At 48.4% G+C, this 20,541-nt stretch overlaps 1 protein-coding gene across 13 annotated transcripts in view; it reads left to right on the top strand.

The window, feature by feature from the left end:
• Positions 1-20,541, top strand: part of Ctbp2 (C-terminal binding protein 2) — a 140,267-nt gene that overhangs the window by 76,691 nt on the left and 43,035 nt on the right. For 6 of the 13 annotated variants that reach the window (XM_063275168.1, XM_039092148.2, XM_039092159.2 and 3 more), the window contains one exon: positions 20,342-20,501. The exons of 3 other annotated variants lie outside the window; for them this stretch is intronic. In XM_063275168.1, coding sequence (XP_063131238.1) covers positions 20,444-20,501 — 58 coding nt within the window. In that variant the 5' untranslated portion in view covers positions 20,342-20,443. Of the gene's footprint in view, positions 1-17,850; positions 17,959-20,341; positions 20,502-20,541 lie in introns of all 13 variants that reach the window. 4 more of the 13 variants (XM_063275150.1, XM_039092153.2, XM_039092165.2 and 1 more) reach the window with 1 other exon arrangement.

Genomic DNA, 20,541 nt, shown 5'->3' with positions numbered 1-20,541 from the left:
GTGAGGACCATCCGGTCGTATGGGGTGGCGGACACCCATCTAACACTGCTTGCCACCGTAGGATGGTGCTTTGGGAAGAAGTGGCCCTCTTTAAAGTGGCCAGATGAAAGCCCCGCCTGGGGAGATGGTTTCCTAGGCTGTGCACATTGGACTCCTTTCTGACAGGTAGCAAGTACTTAGGGGTTGACCCTTGTGGGGTGACCGCAGGGGTCTAGAGTCAGGCTTGGTGATGAAACAGGTGCCCCTTGGTGTTTCATGTTGGGTCCAGCAGAAGGGAACAGTCAGGGCCTTCCCTTCAAGCTTGCTGAAGAGACCTTGGCAGCCTGAGCTAGAGACCTGGGCAGCCTGAGCTAGATGGCAAGATTTGAATGGTTTGGGGATTATAAAAAAGCTCACAGTGGCACAGTGAGTGATTTTTATCTCTCCCCACCCAGTTTCCCAACAAGTAGATTTCCCCAGTGGTGCGCTGCTTCTGTGAGCATTTATTCACTGAAGTCTGGGCTTTGGGCAGTCTGGGTTGTCCTGTAATTTGTCTGATGTCTCATGATTAGCCTGGACAATAGTGTGAGGTTTCCTATGAGAATAAAACTCAGAACTTGGCCAGTCGGTTCCACATTGCCCTTGTAGCAGGCATTCTCGGAGAGGCGGTGGTGTCATTGAAAGGAGCGCGCTCCTTGCGTAGAAGCCTCGTGGTCAGTCTGAGCTTTGGAAACTTGGAGGCAAAGCCAATGACCAGTCCTTTCCACAGTCACCAGGGAAGACTTATGGGAGCAGATAGGGAGGAGTGAGCCAGCCTGTCCTGGGTTCTCTCAAGTTCACCTCAAGGCATTTGTTGAGCGCTAGTCTAGTCTCTTTTTTGGGCCACAGTTAGAAATCTTGATGAAGTAGTTCTTGTTACAGCTCAGGATTTCCAAATAAATGTTGAGGTGATGTACCCAGCATCACATGGCCAGAGCACAGTGTCACCTGTCAGATGTGCAGCCATTGTTTTCCCCCACAATCTTTTCACTGCAAAGATGCTGCCTAGATGGCGCCGGCACTGCCCAGCCATCTTTCCAGTCTCTCTCTATCTCTGCTATTCATCCCATGGCTCCACATGCACGATGGTACCACTGGAATACAAAAGTCCGAACTTCAGTTGGTCCCGATGCCCAGTGTGGGAGGATCCTCTTCCTACAAAGTCTTACTCTTTGAAGTTGGCATTGGGAGTGTGAGTATAGACGCTGCTCAGTAGAGGAGGGAGCTGAAGTGAGGACTTGGCAAATTCTGGCAGCCCTCCAACTAGAGCCTAGGGATGAATGTCTTCCTTCTCCAGTAGTTTGGCCCTGCATGTGGCATTAGAGATTGATGGTTCAGTCTCTACTCTTCACTTCGTCTGAGTTTCCCATTGCAAAACCCATGCCAATGGGAACAATGCCCCTGGGAACCTGCCCCATTCAGCCAAAATTGCCCCTCCTCTGAGAGGAAGGGACTAAGCAACCAGGTGGGGACATCACAATGTTGACTTTTCCCCTGGATTCTTTGCAGCATTTAAAAACCCTATCACATATCCAGGAGTGCACACAAATCATGAGGATGTAACACTGAGTTATCACAGTGTAAACAGGCCCTTATTGGATGGGCCTCACAGCTTCCCTTGGGTTCTAGCGAGGAATTCACCTCCCCAGCAAGGACAGGTCTCAGGGATGCTACCAGAGCGCTTCTGAAGCAGCCGCCTGACCCACAGAGGATCCTGTGGGGGCCGTGGGGAGAGCAGAGTGTGTTTCCTAGAAGCGAGCATTTCATCACCAAACTGCAGTTCTCCTGGGCACGTTTTGTTCTATGCAGAGCAGTTGTAGGTTAGCTGCAGGTGCACTTCAGATAATCATTCCAGAAAAGTCTCTGCTCATTAGGTAGTAAAGCCAGTGGGGTGGAGAACCTTGGGAAACTGAAATGTTAAAATGTAAAACTTCACCAAGAAAGAAGAAAAGAACAAAACCGTCTTTGAGGTAAGCAACCAAACCAGAAAGGGCTCATCCTGCTTCCTATGGCCCTAGGCAGAACCCTACCTCCCACCTTCTGTGGGCAGAGGGTTGACAAAGGGACAAATTGGAGTAGCTAGAGATGGGAAAAATCAAAATGCGGTTAGTGGCCTGTGACCACAGGGAAACTCAAGTTGAGTTGTTCCCACTCTACGTAACAGGATCACAAGATCCTGGGGGGCTAGCGAGACAGCTCTGTGGGTAAAGGGGATGGGTTTGATTCCTAGAGGCCTCGTGGCACATGGTAGAAAACCGACTTTGGCAAGTGACCTCCATGTGGGTGTATACACATTCACCCCATAAGTAAATGTAGTAAAAATTCTAATTAACAAGAGGGTGATTAGGTAGCTCAGTGGGTAAAGGTGCTTGCCACCAAGTCTGAAGATCGTGAGTTCAGTCCCCAAACCTACGTGAAGGATGGAGAGAAACAACTCCCATGGTTTTCCTCTGACCTTCTACTTACAGACTGTGTCATGCATGGGTGCCTACTTCCTACTAACCCAGTCCTAACGCAGCTCTGAGCTCGTGCGCAGGCTCAAAAGCAGGCATGGCACCCGTCACACCATCCTCTCGTGATTCTTCGCTGTTGGACTTAGCAACCGGCCTACCTTTAGTTGGAACCCTTTGCTTTCTTCTCGAGGACAGAGGGCTTGCATTGCTGAATTGGGAGATTGGGAACCGTTCTGTTCCAAGTGATACAGTGTCTGGATCAGGTCCGTTTTCTCTGCCAGTTAAAGAATGAATCCAAACGTAGCAGGTAGCAGCAGAGCGATCTCAAACACTGTAGACAGAACCAACGGTTGAAGAAAGACGTTTGGGGACAAGGAAACACACAGAGAAAGAGACCCTCTATGAAGCCAAGAGGGGACCCCAGTCTCTTCTTGAGGGCTGGGGCGTTAGAGCCTAGCAGTTTTCCTCCCCACATCTAGGGTTGCCCAGTCTGAAGACACAGAGAGTGGTTGCTTGTGTAGACACCCACCGATCCAGCCTCTGACTTGCTGAACCAGTCCCTTACCTGGAGGCCAGCAGGTGGGAGCAAAGGTCACCAGGCTTTGGTGTGAAGTCAGGAAGTTGAGGAAGAAGCTAGCCTTCCTGGAGATTTGTCACCTGTATGACCTTAGACATGGCAGAACTTCCTATCTCTTGCCTACCAGGAGTCTAACTCCTAGTCTTTCACCATAGCTGGAAAGAGAGAATGAAATACCCGTGCTCGTGTTTGGTCTTGTTCATGTGAGAAGAGCGCCCTGCAGAATGGCCCACTGGCACCTTAAGAACCATGGGGCAGAGACCAGGTAAACAGAAATAGCCCACAAAATGAGGTGTATCTAGTCAAATAGAGAGGACACTCTGTCCTTGGAGAGCAGGGTGCCACCTGCCCCTTCTCTCTCTTGTGTACCTGTCATTTGGTCCTCTCTTGAGGTCCTCCCTGCTCAGATGTCTTGAACTGTGTGAGGTGTTTACAAGTTCATGACCCTTTCAGAAAATAAGACAAGCTATTGGCAGAGGTTTACTTCCTATGCATTTTAAGAAACTGGATTTCTATACAAAGGAAGCCATGAACTATACAGTTAGGGGCTGGGGAATTGGGTCACCTTAGCATCCGTATGCAGGTGATGCAGCCGCCTGGGGAGTGGCCTGTGATAATCGGAAATGAGTCCCCCACCCTTGGGTTTGTCAGATAAGGCTCTGACAGGAGTCTAGCATCCTGTAACAAGCACACGTGGGAAGCCCTTGCCACCTAATATCTTCGTTTACGTTGGAAGTTTGTTCTATCTGAATTAATTCACAAAACTTTACATTCCTCTTAAAACTGTCACCCACAGAAAACACCACAATATTTCAGGCGATGCAGCCAAACCCCTGTTGAATTTGCGCTCTCCGTGAATTGATAAATCGTAGAGCTTCACTTGATAGGAATCAGCAGTCTAACGTGGCAGTTAATTTTCTTCTACGCAACAGAAGCCAAAGGATGAGAAGTTTGTCTTTGTGCTTATTGAGAAGAACTAGGAAATTCTGTGTAAGGGATGTTTGGTGTAAGTAATGTCATGTGGATTGCTGTGTTAAGGTGGCCTCATAGGTGGCCTAGTATGGTTCATTGGTTTCTAACCCTGGTAAGGGCAGAGGCAGTGAATGAATGCCTTTGGGATGCGGAGGGCCTTGTGGTGTGTTTACAGATGTAGCTTGCAGATAAACACAGTCCAGATTTCTTCAAGATGTGCCCAGAATAACTTTAATTAGCTTTCCAGCAACCTTTCTGTAGAGGGTGACCATGTGGCTATGGTAGCTTGTGGGTCTTTCTTGCTGGGGGTGTGGCAGCTAAGGTCTGTCAGGGCAGCTGTTCAGGGCTGAGCACTGCTCCCCAGGGCTCTGCCGGAGGGCCTGAGTGTCTTGGCTGGGAGTGACTCTGCAAGGGCCTGGTCCAAAAAAAAAAAAAAAGTGGCCTGAACTCAGCCAGCTTCCCAGAGGCCCAACCGGAGAGCTGGCGCTTAGTGAGCCCTTTCCCTGGGCTCGCACTGCACCAGAGGTAAGTGCTCTAGTGGTCTCCACTAGAAACTCTACTGTATGAAGAGTTGTGTCTGTTCCCAGGGTCTTCTTAACAGTTTCAAAAAAAATAATGGCACCTTCCCCATTTCACAGGTTTTATTTGAGAGGGAGGGGTGTGTGTGTGTGTGTGTGTGTGTGTGTGTGTGTGTGTGTGTGTGTGTGTGTGTGTTCTATTTGGTTTGTTCATTCATGTTAGTTCATGAGTATATGTTGAGCCAAGAGGACACCCTTTCAGGTTTTGTTCTGAAGCACCACCCCTAGGGCACACCTCTTCCCCCTTTGAGATAAGGTCTCTCTCTCATTGGCCTGGAACTTACCAAGCAGGCTAGGCTGGTTGGCTGGCTGACCCAGGAATCCACAGGTTTTCCTGAGATTGCAAGGGCATGCCACCACTCCTGGCTCTTCTGGGAATCTAAGTGTGGTCCTCGTGCTTACAAGGCTCGAACTTTAACAACAGATCTATCTACCCAGCCCATAGATGGGCAGGTGTTTTTGTTGTTTGTGAAAGCATTGTTTATGGAAGTAAGGGCCTGGTCTGTGTCACAGACTCCTGTCCAAATCTTACCCGTAGTCTCCTAACGGCGCTGTTTTGCATTATGAGTTACTAAAGAACAAAGACAGGCTCCTTTGGTTAAGTACACAGTCTGACTTCTAAGAGTTCCCGAGTAACTCTCAGTTCAGGTCACTCCTCTTTCTAGCTGTCTAGAACTCGGGATAGAGAATCCAGGCTTCAGCTGCCTCCTATGTACCAACTTCCCTCCAAGCCCAGCTTCAGGCTTACTCTCTTTCGCCTCCGCAGTGGTGTGAGGCCCTTCGTCTTCTCATTTAAAATAAATGAAGTGAAACCTTTGAGAGTATGGGTCCTGTTAACCCTAGATAGGGTTCAGGGTCCTCCGAGGTTCGGGGTCCCCACCCTCACCTCAATCCCTAGACGATTTACCTGACCACGTCCTACAGTTTTGAATAGGGTAACAACACCCATTTCTTAAACCTCTGGAGAGCAGGTGAGTACATTTGAGATGCCCAGGGCTCGATGGGCTCTGGAATGTTCTTATCACCACACCTGCTACCCACAGGCTACTCACAGGGGTGAGGGGCAGAGTGGCAATTAAATGAGCTAGGGGTGAGAACCACACTGCCTCAGGAATGCCCTTGAGCTTAGCCGGTTGCCAGCTGTTCCACCAGAGGGGGCAGTTCCACTCAGGGGCCACCAGCCTTGTTGTTTTAAACAGCTGAGGAGAAGATGTTTGCTACAGTGAGCTGCTGAGCCCCAACACATTCCCAGATACTGGCAAAGCCTTAGTTGAGAACAGTGTGCTCAGTGTGTTGGATCGACTCCAGGAAGGATGTTTTGAGTACAAATAAAATGATACATACCAGGGCTGTTTGCCTCTGCAGGAATCCAGTAAGAGGCCAGCATTGCAGGGCCAGGGTCTAATAGGGGCTGGCTGTGAGGTGCCCTCAGGCATACCTCCTGGGCCAGCTAGAAGATTCCAGAACAGCATAAATCATACACAGATGTCACACTACGTGCCCTTCTTCCCTCCCCTTTCCTCGGGTAGATAGTCCTGGACCAAGCTTTATGTCTCCTGTGGGAAAGTGGGTTAGTTTGGTTTATATGACACTATAAAACTAATGTACTCCTCTAAGACCCCTCCTTACAGCTTCCTGTCTCCTCCTGGTCATGGTCTGCCCACATGGTCCACCATCTCCCCAATAGGAGTATCCTGCACGTAACCATAGATGAAGCATAGGCGCCCCGTCCAGTAGCATCCTGTTTGCTGCGTCATGCTCAGCACCAAACACTGCCGGTGGAGTATCATGGCTGACCGGGAGAAATGATGTTTTCATTTAAAAAGCTTCTTTTGACTCTGACTTGTCTTTTATTTCAATTCCCTGCGACTTGTTTCTGCGATTTGTCCCTGAGACAGAGGAGCAGATAGTGTGTGCTCCGAGGTGATTCAGTAGAAGTGTGGAACAGAGTAACTCAAGAGGCTTTGCAGCCTTTGTTTTCCTATGTGGACTCCCTTCCCAGTGTTTCTGGGGAGGGTAAAAATAGCTGGCGGTGCCTTAAAATAAGTGCCACATGGAGTGTTTGTGTGGGTCCAATGCACAACTACATACATCCAGTCTCCATAGTGTTCAGTCAGAGAACACATCCGCCCACCTCACAAGTTCCAAAGAAGAGGCCTGCCATCTTGGATCTCTCCCTGGGAGAGATGATCCCAGGGTAAGGGCAGCAGGCCTTGTGTTGAGGTTTGCTGAACTCGATAGTGAACTGTCCCAAAAATGAGCCTGTTTTCTGTCTTGATGAAAAGATCAGCAAAGCCAAACCCTACACAATCTTCCAAATGCACTTTTTTTTTTTTTTTTTTGCCCCCACAGCAAGCGGAGTCAAATGCTGGCAATATACCTGAGAGCTGCCACCTCGTTTCTTCAGCTCGCATAGGTCAAGGTCAAAGATAAAACCCTGGTTTGGGGGGTTGGGGATTTAGCTCAGTGGTAGAGTGCTTGCCTAGCAAGCGCAAGGCCCTGGGTTCGGTCCCCAGCTCCGGGAAAAAAAAAAACAAAACAAAAAACAAACAAACAAAAAAAACCCTGGTTTGGACTGTCGAGTAGGGAAAGGCGTGGTGGCATCTGGTTCAGCTCTTTCCAGTGGGTCCAGTAGTGTGAATCATCTGAGTAGGTGCAGGCATTTCTTGGATCCAAGCAAATTTCCTCTGAATGCTCTGGCTTAGACTCCTACAGCCTGTTCATTCTCATGTTCTCTCTCTCTCTCTCTCTCTCTCTCTCTCTCTCTCTCTCTCTCTCTCTCCATTTCTAGAGACAATTTTCCACTTGCCTGATATGAAATTATATGTTATCTTTTATGTAGCTTTCTATAGTTATCTTCCTGTATCAGCCAGCATGTGGCTCTGTACTTGCATATATTTGTCTGTCTGTATGTCTGCCTTTATCCATCAGCTAACCATCTCATTATTATTATTTTTTTATGACTCAAAGGCTGGAAAAAAAAGTATACATGTCTTATCCTCAGATAGGTGACACTGTGAACCTCTATACAAAATCTCTTTTCTTTTTACAGTTTATTTTTATTTTATGTATCCGAGTGTTTTGTCTGCATGTATGTATGTATGTATGTATGTATGTATGTATGTATGTATGTATGTCAGTATCATACAGTACCCTCAGAGGCCAGAAAAGAGTAATGAAACTCTTGGAACTAGAATTACAGGTGGTAGTGAACCACGATGTGGTTGCTGGGAACAAACCTAGGTCCTTTGAAAGAGCAGCCACTGCTCTTGAACACTGAGCCATCTCTCCAGCCTATATCTTTCCTTTCCTAATGGTAAAGAAACTTAGAATCCATCTGAACTTTGAGCAGTGACTTTGGTGATGCGGTTGATATGCGTGCCTTGGTTACACATCACTGACAGGATTTGCCATCTGTGGGCTGGCACTGTAGTTCAGTTGGTAGAATGCTTGCTTGCCTTGCGTCTACTAAGCCCTGAGTTTGATCTCAGTGCTGCATAAAATGAAGTGTAAGCCTGTAATCCCAGTGCTCAGGAAGATAGGAATTCGAGGTCATGCTTAGCAAATGGCTTGAGACCTGAGACCCTGTCCTCCTCACCCTTCCTCAAAAATTAAAGGAAAGAGAGAAATGCAGAAGAGAGGATTAGTGGTTGTGCTGCAGAGAAGCATCTTGCAGGGTCCAGTCATGTTAGGTGGCATTCAAGCCGTCAGTGGAAGGATCTGAGTTTTTCCTTGAGGGTTCTTAGTGCCTGTATCCCTTAAATAGAAGTCATTCCTGTCTTCGTCCAGCCCAGCCTTTCAGATGCACCAAGCTCTGCCCCACTGTGTTCTGGTTATGTCTACGCAGACCTATTTCTTTCTCAGCTTGGGCTTATGTAAAATCTTAAGAATCCAGAGAGAATAGTCACTGATTCCAAAGGCCTGTGGGTCTCGCTGAATGTGACGGGAAGGAGGCAAGCAAGCCTCACAGTTTATGGAAAGCACCAGACCTGATCCCTGCTGCAGGGCTGGTCTGGCTTCCCATGAGGCCCTTTTGGGGCTTATGAACAGGAAGCAAGATGGGCTGGGGTTGATCTTAACAAAGACCAGGCCCCCTGAGTCCCTGGGCGGGGAGGGGATCACGGGGGACAGCCTGGGTTCTTGCAAGAGCCCTGAGAGGTGAGCTGGCTCTGAGGCTTTGTCAGCAGATGAAATGAGCCCTATTTTAAGCCATGCTGTGTACCAGCACTTCCTGTTATTCCAAAGGAAGCTCTTGTTTTGGTTTTCATGGGGATGGATTTATTGAAGCATGTACTAGTGGAGTGACCCAACCATGTTCTAGGACAAAATGAAGCTAGAGATTCTGGGGCCCAGGAGGGAGGGCACACCTGCCATTTGCCACACCCCAAAGAACTACTGCTTCAGAGGGCTTTAGACCCCGTGACCCTCTGTGGGTGAACAAAGACTGTTTGCCTGTCAGGATCCCAGACAGGGGACCCCAGAGGCGGGGCTGGTCAGAGGACAATTGAAAGGGGTTTTGTCAGCCCTCTAGGGCTAAGTTAAGCCATGTGTGTCTCTTTCCAGGAGTATCAGTCCAGCCAATCAGAGTCATATAAGCCCCACTCACTTCCTGCCGACCTTTTGACACCGCCAGATGTTTTTTCTTACAACCGTCATTAGGCCTCCATACTCGCTGACCTCATCAAATTGTATTGAAGCCATTTTCATCCATTTTGTTCTTAAAACCCATTTAACCCTTCCTGAGTTCCCTCTTATTGCCCTGCCATCTGAGTTAGCAGCCTGGCTTCTGCCCTGCTGGGTCTTGTGTGGAGCTTGGGGTCTGACCCATGTCCCATAGCATTCCATGCCCCAAAACTGAATAGAGGGATATTTTCCACAGTGGGATAGAATGCAGAATGACAAACACAGATTATAATATGGGCCAGGAGAAAACCTCCCAGAACTCTTTGTGTGAGGGTGTGGTCCAAGATCTGGGACCCTAGTGGTCCATCCCTCGGTTCCTGCAGGTTCTGAGAGTGACCAACTTAGAGGTCTGAGCACACGGGGAGGTTTGGCTAGCACTAGGCTACTGTCAGAACTTGAGAAGAGCTGGTTCTTAGCCTTTCTGTAAAATACGGAATAAGCCTTCAGCATATAGCAGGTACTGCCCCCTCCCTTCCTGCTCCTTGCCCTTACTTGAATCAGTAGCCTACTCGTAGAACTCTAGGGTAGGGTTTGGATGCCTATGCTTTGCACACATCTGAAATTTGGGGGCCTCATCTAGAGAACTAACTGGAAGGTAATCGTTGTGCTGGGTGGTCTTAGGTGTCCGGTTCATCTGCACGGAGTCCGATGGGCTGCTGTTACACATGTGTGACTGAACACCCAGACCCACTTGGAAGTGTCTCCACACACTGAGTTTTAAAAACAGTGCTTGCCTGGGAGTTTTCCCCGTATCCCGAAATCTTGTCTTTCAGAGAGAGCTCCTGCTCACATCAGGTCTGTGTCCCCCCGGCCCTCATCTTTCTGTCAATGCCTTTTCAAACCAGTCCTGTGGGTTCTAGAGGTCATGGCCTTTGAGTGGCCCTAGGCCACAGGGTGTTGTGTTTTCAGCCTGGTCCCCTCGGCTGGATCTTCACTCCCTCCATTGCTTCCAGGCTTTCGCAGCTGAGCTGTTCTTGGGAGAGGTAGGGTCAGAAGACAGCATGGCACTGGGTAAGCCAGCCGTATAAAGTTTGGATATTTGAAGGTAACCAGCTGTTGGGTTCGGTGACTTGTAGGAGGGAGTAGGCTTCAGGGATGCCATTACTTCCAAGAAGTCATGGAGACCACACAGGCCTTGAGGCCCTTGATTGCGTTATGCTGGACACACATAGCTTTTGCACATGTGGCCACAACTGGCCTTGCAGCTTCTGTGTTCTCCTGAATTTCAAGTGAGGTTTTCAGTATCTCTAAGCTCACACTTAATGGTATCTCATCGTAAGAGCCAGCTACATTTGGGACTGCAGACTTAGGGACTGCCTTGAGGGGCTTACCTGTATCTTCTGACTCTTGGAGCTCACATTTGCTAATAGGTGTTGTTCAGCCTGAGGGCCTGTTTACCCAGCGAATTATCCTGCAGAGGGTGGCCTGGGAGATGCATTCTTAATGTGGGGCCCAGGCCCTGATAGATGTTTCTAATGTCCCCCAGATTTATGGGTGCGCATGAGTAAGTGTGGAGACCCCAGGGTGCCTTAGTTAACTGTGTAGCCCTGGAATTTATTTTAAGTGTCTAAGGTAAGTGAAAATAGCAACAGACGCTCCACTCTTGGGGCTGCCTGGCATTGCCGATGTGAGCAGAATAGAGTTTACCCCAGGAGCTCCCAGAGTGGGTATATCACAGACCTAACGTTAGCACAGGCTGCTGGGATTTACACGTTTGTTAGTGTTCTCCAGCCCGTGGGTGCGTGGAGCTGGGTGTCGTACATTACAAATGGGTCCATGGCTTTGTCTCTTCTGGTGAACTGCACTCTATCAGTGACCATAGTAAGTTTGATGGGTTTGCATAAAAGGTTCTGTTACTTATCTCTTGCTGGGTGACAAATTACCTCAGAATGTAGAGATTTAAACCACAAAGCCTGGTCATCTTCATTTCCTGGGATCACCATCTGCCCTGCTTCACTGGGTGCCCGTGGCTAGGGTGTTGTGCCACAGAGACCCATGGTATTGCAGTTTGGGTATTGACCGATGCTCGATTGCTCAAGCCTCTCCGTGGGACATTTTAAAAGGTGGCTGCTGTTGACCCTCCCCAGAGTGACAGTAAGAGCAAGGCCACGGTAGAAGCCACAGTTGTCTTTCATTTGATGTCTGAAGTGATATGCCAACCTGATTCTGCTTGTTATGAGCAGATATCACGAAAGGATGCGGATGCCAGGCTGTGGGGGGGTCCTCAAGGGATCTCGATATTCTTCATAATAGTTTTGTTTGTAAATAATTTGAAAAGCAGGGCTTTGCTGTGCAAAAGTCACCATCCCACCGAACTCTCAGTGGTCTAGTCACAAGAAAAAAAAAAGATGTATTATTACTATTATTTCATACGTTTATGTGTACACAGCCATGCATGTATGATGTATGTATGCAACATACATGCCTGGTACCTGTAGAATTGGAGTCACAGAGGCTGTGGGCTACCATGCGAGTACTGGGAGCTGGACCCTTTTCCTCTATAACAGCAGCCAGTGCTCTTAACTCCTGAGCCATCTCCCTACCCTAGGAGCTCAGGTTCCGGTGTTTTTTGGTTTTGGATTTTGTTTTGCTTTGCAACTTATAGGAAAATTAGGTTCTGCCCCAGGCGCGGGAGGATTTGGTCATTAAGCTAAGATGTGTGGACTTCTGGGTCTGTCCAAACGTGGATAGATGAGTAAGTCCTTGTCCCTGGAGCCTCAGCGAGCTTCCCCAGGAGGAAGCAGGTCCTCTGCTGGCATGAGCTCAGCCTTGGGCCAATCCCCTGCTTCCCAGAAGCAGGGCTGTGTGCCTGCTTCCCATTTGATTGTTCCTCCTCCTAAAACTTGAGATTTTCCCACTGTATCCGGGTCCCCAGGCCAACCCCAGAGCCAAGTGTTCGAGGTGAGAGAGGAAGGAGTCTCTCTACCCTCTAACACGCCTGGGATGTTGATGGTGACTGGAGGAGGTGGGTGTCTTCATTGGAGTGACATAGCCACCAGGCAGATAGGTGAGCAGTGAAGATTAGGTCTTTCTCTTACCGTCCCTTTAGAATAATGGAAGAGCAGAGAAAAATCTTCAGTAGACTCAGTGGACGCTGTGACCTTTCTGAAGACAGCTGCAACAGAACTGCCATTCCAGCAGGAGGCCGAGGCAGGACAATTGCAAGTTGTTGCAGGGACCTCCGTGATGGTCCTTGTTAGCCTCTCTTTGGCCACCAGGTACTTTGGTCATGGCAAAGGAGACGGAAGTTTTCCTTTGGAGGCTGTGTGGAGATGGAATTGGGGGCTCCTTGAGACCCATTTGGCCATCTCCCATATTTTGGAGCATTTCCTTCTAAAAACTTAGGTATTCCGTATCATAATCAAGAAACAGATGTGTGTTCTAAGTGGCATCCTGCTCCACAGTAGCTGTCTTTGAAGTAATGGTCAGCTGTGGAGTGTATTAGGTGGGGCAGAGTATCCGTCCTGTAACATCACTAGGTTGGAGCACACTCCTTTCCTGCATCATTCTGTGGCTTCCGACTGGAAAAGCTGGTGGGTTAGTCAGATGGCGGCTCTACTGGCCTTAGCCCCTCCCTATGTAAAATGGGGAGATCCAGGCCTGGAGGTAGTTTAGTACTAAACGGAAGGTACTTGCCACCAAGCTTGACATCTGGAGTTTAAACCCAGGACCAAGGAGGAGAGAGCCCAGCTCCCGAAAGTTCTTCTTTGCCTGCCTCCCACAGGTCTGGTCGCATACGCTCGTCCCCAAAGTAAATTAGCAAAATATAATTACATTTAAATGGGAAATCCTTTTTACTTTCCCTCCCCCTGCTTAGCGTCTGCTGTAGGGGGAAGGGTATCCACTCTGAAGTCTTACAACAAAGGGACCTTAGGGTCAAGGAACAATTGCTCGATTGTGTGCACCCTCCACCCACCCCCCAAGTTTCAGACTGATGGAAACTCTGTCGGGCTTTAACAGAACAGTGTACCCTCCTATTTATTCCGTCTTCAATCCTGTCACTGCCAAGTTGCTCCCATCATCTATCACCGCGGTTCACGCATCTTTGAATGAGAATTGCGAACATAATGGAAAATCACCCCTTAAGGCAGAGTGCGTGCTCCTCTGTGGGTCAGAGCCTCAGACTGTGGGTAAGGAGGGAAACTCACTGCCTCTTGGGCCACCTTTTCTTAGCCTGCTTTATGAAAGGGGGATCTTGGCTCTCAGTCTTCACTGTGTGAGACAATGGGGAGGGTTCAGCACAGTTCTCTCTTCGCCAGTCACACCCCACCATTCAGCATTCATAGCTAGAAGGGAGGCAGGTGTCCTCTGCCTCTCTTCTTCCCTAAGACGTGCAGTCCTCAGGCCTTCCCCATCAAGGGTATCTAACGAATGTATTTTCTCTGGGTTCTTATGGAGTCCACATTGAGATCCAGGCTTTGCAGTCTGGGGATGTCCAGACAGGGCGAGCAGTGCCCTCTGCTGGATCAAGAGCCTCATTGCTGGGAACCGTGCTTCCCCTGGGCGAATCTTGGCTCCCAGCAAGACAGAGGTTGGTCCTAGGCAGGAGTGAGGGTGGGATTTGTCTTACTTTTCCATTGCCGTTGTGATAAGCAGGTATAGACTAAGATGTAGGTATGGGTCACATGTTTTGACCACACCATGTCAAGGGGTAACCCGCTGAGGTCTCAAGGGACAGGGGCGCTGCCAGATTAGGCTGCCAATCCATAGAATAATCAGGGGCTTCTGTGTGGTCAAACCAAAGTCAGATGTGCTTAAAACAAAACCAAGATTTTTAAGACTTTTTAAAGACTTCTTATTGTTGTAATTTGTAACTAACCTCTAAAATTGCCTTTGCTTAGATACAGATCATGGCTTCATACATGTTCACTTTAACTAAATCCAAAGTTACATTGGAATCAGTAATTTTTCCATAGGCAAATAGTCCAATAACAATAAGCCCAAGTATTTGTTTATTTATTATAATGACTTATGTTCATAATATTGAAATATAACGATATGTTATCTAGTGTGCCTCTTGTATCTACCCTGTTATCTCCAGGATGTTCTCAAAGACACATGGCCTCATGGGTCTCACTGTGGTCTAACTCCCAGGTCCAGGCTGCTGGTGGCCATCCTACCTGTGCTTGGACACATCACTGCACCCCAGGAAATGCACCTATACAGGCTGTAGTCTCTGCCCACAGTGGTCATTGAGGTACTGGGGCCATCACCCCCACCCAGCAGCTGCGTGGTGACTCCTGCAGACATTCTGTGAGACTTCCAATATTGCGTACGCTTCCTCTTGGTGGTAGCATTCTCTACGTGGTCAAATGAAAATATTCTGAAATTTCTCTTGCACCGGGGACAGGCTATTCTGTCCCGTAGACCATGAGATTACAGATCCCACCCCACTACTCAGACAGGCTCCCTAGCCACGGAGCACACATCCCCACACCCAGGCGGGGAAGAGTTAGGGACTCCTCAGCCTAAGCGGCCTAAGCACACGCCATCATTTCTCTGCCTCTTAATTTGAGTGGACATTTGCTTGTTTGCTTTTATCCCTCTCTGTTCTGCCTCTATTATTAACTAAAATATTTATCTTCAAGGCATATTTGGAGGACAAGGGCTTTTAAAATGTGTGAAAATGCTAGAGAGTCTCTGTAGAATGTGAAGGCGCACACTGGATTCTCAACATGACCCAAATAAAACAGCCAATTAGGAACATGAAAGGGTCTTTCTGCCTAAGTTCCCGTGCCTTGTTTATCACTTTTAGCAAGTGAAAAACATACAGAAGTCTTGAGGCTCGCATTCGACACTAGGAATGTATTTATTTGTATGGGCTAAGAGTCCCAGCTCAAAATAGGACCACACCACTCACTTATCCCAGGGAAATGGTGCTTTTAAAGTTAATCCCCACCCCCCCCCACCCCCACCCCGGCTCCCTACCTTGACTGGTTCACCTTTGGCCTGGTGGATTTCCATGGCACAGTGAGTCCGTGGCTTTGGATTTACAAACCACGTAACTTTTTTTTCCCTCTTAACTTATGTTGCAGTTCAAATCTAGGGCCATATGCAAGTTAATAGAGGCTAGCCATCTATCACCAACATATACCCCTCTAGATTCTGTGAAACCCCCACAGCTGGACAGCCCAAGCTGGCCTAAATTATTGACTGTAGTTTGTTTTCACAATCTGGATTAGTCTAGTTGAGACAATGTGATCACACCAGGTGCGATCCTATTTTTCTAGTGCAGACTCTTAGTGCTCGGGCTGGGGACAGGCAATAAAAGTACATGTTACCTTTATAAATTCCCACTCTTCGGTACTCTGGAGCTGCGCAGACTGGAAAGAGGCCATGCCTAAAGCACTGATCTACCCGTGTGTGTGCATTCCACGTACTTGTGCTTTTGGGGATAGAAGATGGGGTTCTCACCAACCGGGAGTAGTGACCAGGGGTTGACCCGATCACCGAGCATTGGACTGCAGGGCATTCCCTGGACAAAAGAAACTCCCTGTTGTTACTGGATGGTGGGCTGGCCTGTCTGAGTGAGACTTTGTGCGTATCTCAAGATGGGGTTCTTTTAGGGTACCTCAAGGGCCTGAGTGGGGAACTCTGGGGAAGGGGAGGTCTTCTCTTCCTACTCCCTAACCCACACCGGAAAAAAGAAAGGAATCGGGGACTTTTACAGAATCCATTACGGGCTCAGGGAATGACAGTCCTCTCTGACAGCTATCAATCATTCCAGGTTATGGGAGCTCAGGAGACTCAAGTGAGAGGTCCATGTCGGGGGACTGCTTCCAACCTGGGAGGGTTCAGGAGCACACAGTCTGTCTATAGGAGTCATTTTAGAAATGAATATGTAATTTCTTTGCAGACAGTAGTTTTGTTTAGCAGCCCCGCTGTCTGCTGTTCCTCCCCCACAGGCATGCCTGAGGTCTGCCCATAGTCCCCTGGCTCTCGGAAAGCTCCCCCATAGCTCTCTTCTCCGGATAAGAACCCCTTGGTTGTGCTTGGCTCCTGAAGCCCATAGAATGGCTTCCTTATACCAGTGACTTGTTTTTTTCTGGGTCCAGACAAGGAGTTGGGCAGGTATTTTTGTTAGGCCTCATAACAGTGGGGTCCTTGCTTTTCCTAGACAGGTCCAAAGTCCTCCCTGTGCCTCACCTGGGTTATGTATACAAGAAGGCCTTGTAAAGGAGGGGCCCAGCGTGACCGCACACCCCCGGGTATAGGGACCCTTTTCTGTTTGCATTAGGTCTCCCCACCACCTAGTTTGTGATTAACGGTGGGGTGTGTCCACTTAACTACAATGATAATCCTTTTAAACTGTTGCAAAACTCGATCTTTCTTTATTGACATGGCGATAAGTAGAGTCCCTTAAAAGAAGGGAGCCACCGTGGTGCGGGATGAGTTCTGGAAGCATTTTGTTTTGAGGCACACGGTTGAAGATACACACCTGCTCAGTAGTTCCCCTCCGCCTAGTCTTTGCCTGAACGAGAGTGGGAAAACAGAGAACCCCTCTGGTTAAAAACCAATTGTCGAGGACTGGGATTTCTGGGATTTCGTGCTGGTTTGATTTGGCCAAGAGGTGGCTATTGGTGGCAATGGTGGAAAATGCTTATCTACCCAAACCGGGACACGTGGTTTCTTTTGCCTTGTAGTCCTGGATGCTTGATATCAAATGGACAACTTTAAAATGGCTCTTCATCTTTGTCCTTTTCTCAAATCTCTTCGACACTGCCATGAGGCGGTGCCCCACACCCGCTGATAACTTCCTGATCAGCTTTCTTATCTAAAAATCCATGGCTTACATTATTACTTCCTTCTACCAGGCTGGTGTGTCTCAAGACCAGCCGTAGATGCCTGATAAGTAGAGAATACCAGATCTCATTGTATAACGTGCGGGTTTCCTCCTGTATGTGCACGAGTCTGATGGGCGCCAGGTTCACGTTCACCTTCCCACCCCACAGGAGGAGCTTTTTGACTTTGCTTAGCATAACCAAGTTGCCAATTCTTGTTCTTTGAGCATTAAGCATGGATTTCAACACTGTAAGGATCCACTGGATAACCAAAACTGAGTTACTAACAGTCAGGTGGCATATACAGTGTGGATACACAAGACGGCTGGGTGTTTCCAACCCCATCTGGTCAGGGTTCCACAGGATTTTATTGTGGTCCTCTGAACCATGGTATAATTTGAAATGTTGGGCTTTAAATGTGATGCTGTTCAGACCTGGATATACCCAGAGTAACTGAAGCTGTGTCAAACAGCCCTTCAGTGTGGGAAGACTACTATAAATTGCTCTTTACTTTGATCCATTACAATTTTCAGGGTGCCTTTATTTCTTGAGTTGGGATTAGGCCTGACCTTCCTCTGGTTCTCTCTTGTGAGGTTGGGCTTCATGCTGGCCCCTCTATGAAAAGACCCTACTTTCCTCTTGATTGTGAACCTTACCTGCATTCGCTCCCTGCTTTAAGCCAGGAATACTATTGGGACTTTGATGTAGGAAATGCAAGACCAAACCCAAGACTTGAGAAGGCACTTCCTAAAGGCTCATGCACACTCTCTCCCCTCTGTCTGTCAAAGGTGCGGCATAGAAGGAATGTTTTTCCTTCCTCATAATAACAGAGCGGCCCCAGACTCCAGGACGGAACCCTTGCCTTTCCTACTACCAAGATTCTGGTTTCAGCAAAGGTAGAACGACCATAGCATCACCTCTTTTTTGCCCTTCCTTCTGCGTGCTTTCGTAATTTTGTTGAACATTTTGACTAATGATATCAATAGATAACAAATTCCTTTGGCTGGAAGCTTATGACTTGAGAGTAAGGCCTGACTTAAAGAGCAAAGTCGGTTTTCATGGCAAACCTAATCACACCTCTGTGATTGATGCCTAGGTGTCCAGAGCCAGTATGGCTGGTGTAGTGTGGGCCACCATGCATAGCTCCATGACGTTTGTCCCTGGCATTTGTGCAGTGGCAGTGGCTAAATAAGCTTACTTCTTGGGAGGGAAAAGAAGACCCCCCCCCCTTTTTTTAAAGCAGAAATATGGTGGGAGGGAGTGGTAGTTATGTGTCTTCATGGCCCCCAGTCAGGGCGAAACTCATACTGGCTGTTCCAGATGAAGTCTATTCGCTGCTGATGTGATGGGTGGGCACCACTTGGGGACTCCACAGAAAAGCCAGGCATGGGAACCAGTCACGGTCTAAGTAGTAAGACATTCATGTGAGTTGTGGGCTGATCTCTCTGATTGCGTGATCAAGATCCTACTCATCAATTTTTCAAGAAGCCGTCTAATTATACAAATTAAAATTCAAAGGAAAGCAAAAAGAATGATCCTGCCTCACTGGAGGAGGAGGAGACCGCCAAGCCAGTCCTGCCGCCGATCATAGCTCTGGCGGTTTTCATCTCCGTGGCCCTTCAGACATCAGCTTGTCCTTTGGATGAGGTAGACAACGAGGCTTGGGTTTCCACACCACGGTCTAGGGGGTGTCGCATCGTAGTGTGGACATCGGAGCCCCAGCCTCAGCAAAGTCAAAGAAAAAAGGGATAGGTTTCCTGATGTCCATTTGTGGCTGACCTTCGTAGGTCTTGGTTCTTCTATCCGTCTCCATTCTCCTGGTGTTAGGGGCTTGTTCACACTTGGCCTTCATGAAAGCCCAGCAGCACTGACACACACCAGAGTTTTCCATGTGTGTACAACTGGTGACAGGCTTGCTTTAGGCAGTTGCCTGTGTTAGAGTTTGGTGTCTTTTGGATTATGATCGTTATTTATATGGTTAGAAACTGTGCTTTTCCCACCTCTCCCCATCCTCAAATTCACATAATTATTGCTATAAATCTTCAGGATGCTTTTCCAGCCACGTTGCAGGGAGATTAGCCATTAATTATCAAGAACTTGCCTACCTTTTAGCAGTCAGACCCATGCCTGGACTGTTGATAAAGTAACTCCTAGCATTCAGCATAATTGATGCCCTCACACCACAAGATTTCTCTTGAGCCTTAATTTTCTGTGCTCTTCCGTTCTCTGCACCATTTGCCTGATAACTGAGAACAGCCCTGTGCGTGTGTGCGTGTGTGTGTGTGTGTACATGTGCATTGCCGTTACATTTAAGGTAACACCCGTTGTGTTGTGATGTTTTGCAGTGAAGAACAGGAGACCAGAGAACGGGTCCCCACTATTCTTCACAGTGATTGACAGGCTGCAGTTCTGAGGGAGAGAGTCAGTAGAGCCTGCTGTGCAGTTTGTGAGCTGGTGCTTAAAGAGGCGCAGGGTACTTTGGATCATAGCATGTGCGGACCAGGCTCTTCCTCCTCTGATCCTGAGTCAGCGTGAGAGTGCTTAGGAAAGGCTTAACAGCCACTGCTTAACCAGAACTACCAGTTGAGGAATGTGGGATTAAACGCAAGGTCAGCCACCTGCAGCCCCCTCTGCATTTGAGGAAGGTTGTAGAACATGGCACGGGCAGGCCCGTTCTTAACACCATGTTAGCAGGAAGCTTGTGTCGCATTGTGCTGTGCTGTTCTGTGTTGTGTTTTCTTTTGGTGCATGGCCCCTGCAAGTCCTACATGGAAAGAAAGCAACTTTAAGAACTGCCCAGTGCAGGCCTCGAGAGCCTCTGTGGAGGTAGCCATAGTGTGCACGGTACCACCCAGTGTTCCAGAGCTGTCTGTGAGGCTGTCTCCTAGTTGTGCAGAACTTTTGTGGTTGAGAGAAATAGATGGCAGATCCAGCCAGCTGTCTCTCAGTCTCTGGCCTTGGAGTTGAAATAATTGAGGTTGGTCTGAGATTCGTGTCCATAGCTGAGAGGCCCCACACACTACCATTTGCTGTTTGCAGCGATGCGTGGCAAACGTTCCCTTCTGTGCCTGCTTGCTTTCTGACTGATCCAGGGCAGAAAACAGGAGATTGCTAAGGCTCGAACGGAGCAGCCTCCACCCGTGCTTTGGGAGGAGAACAAGCACCACATGCCAGAGCAGCAGGTCCCCTCTTAGAAAGTGACAGGAAGTCACGAATGACCTGTTGGCCTGTGTCCTGGAGGTCTCCAGAGAGTTAAGGCTTCTTTTCTCCTTGTTTCAGGGTTCATAGTGGCGCAATGCACGCAGACTCCTGCGAGTTCCCCTAAGTTCTTAGCGGACTGCTTTGCCTTTTGAATCAGAGAGTTGCAAAGTTCGATAAAGAATGGCCCTTGTGGATAAGCACAAAGTCAAGCGGCAGCGTTTGGACAGGATTTGTGAAGGTAAGAAGCCAGCATGGATGGCGGGTTTTCCCGAAAGACG

This window comes from Rattus norvegicus, chromosome 1 (genome assembly GCF_036323735.1).
Source record: "Rattus norvegicus strain BN/NHsdMcwi chromosome 1, GRCr8, whole genome shotgun sequence".
NCBI classification, from domain to species: domain Eukaryota; kingdom Metazoa; phylum Chordata; class Mammalia; order Rodentia; family Muridae; genus Rattus; species Rattus norvegicus.
Note: the sequence above shows the minus strand (reverse complement) of the source record. Positions and strands in the feature narration are given on the sequence as shown.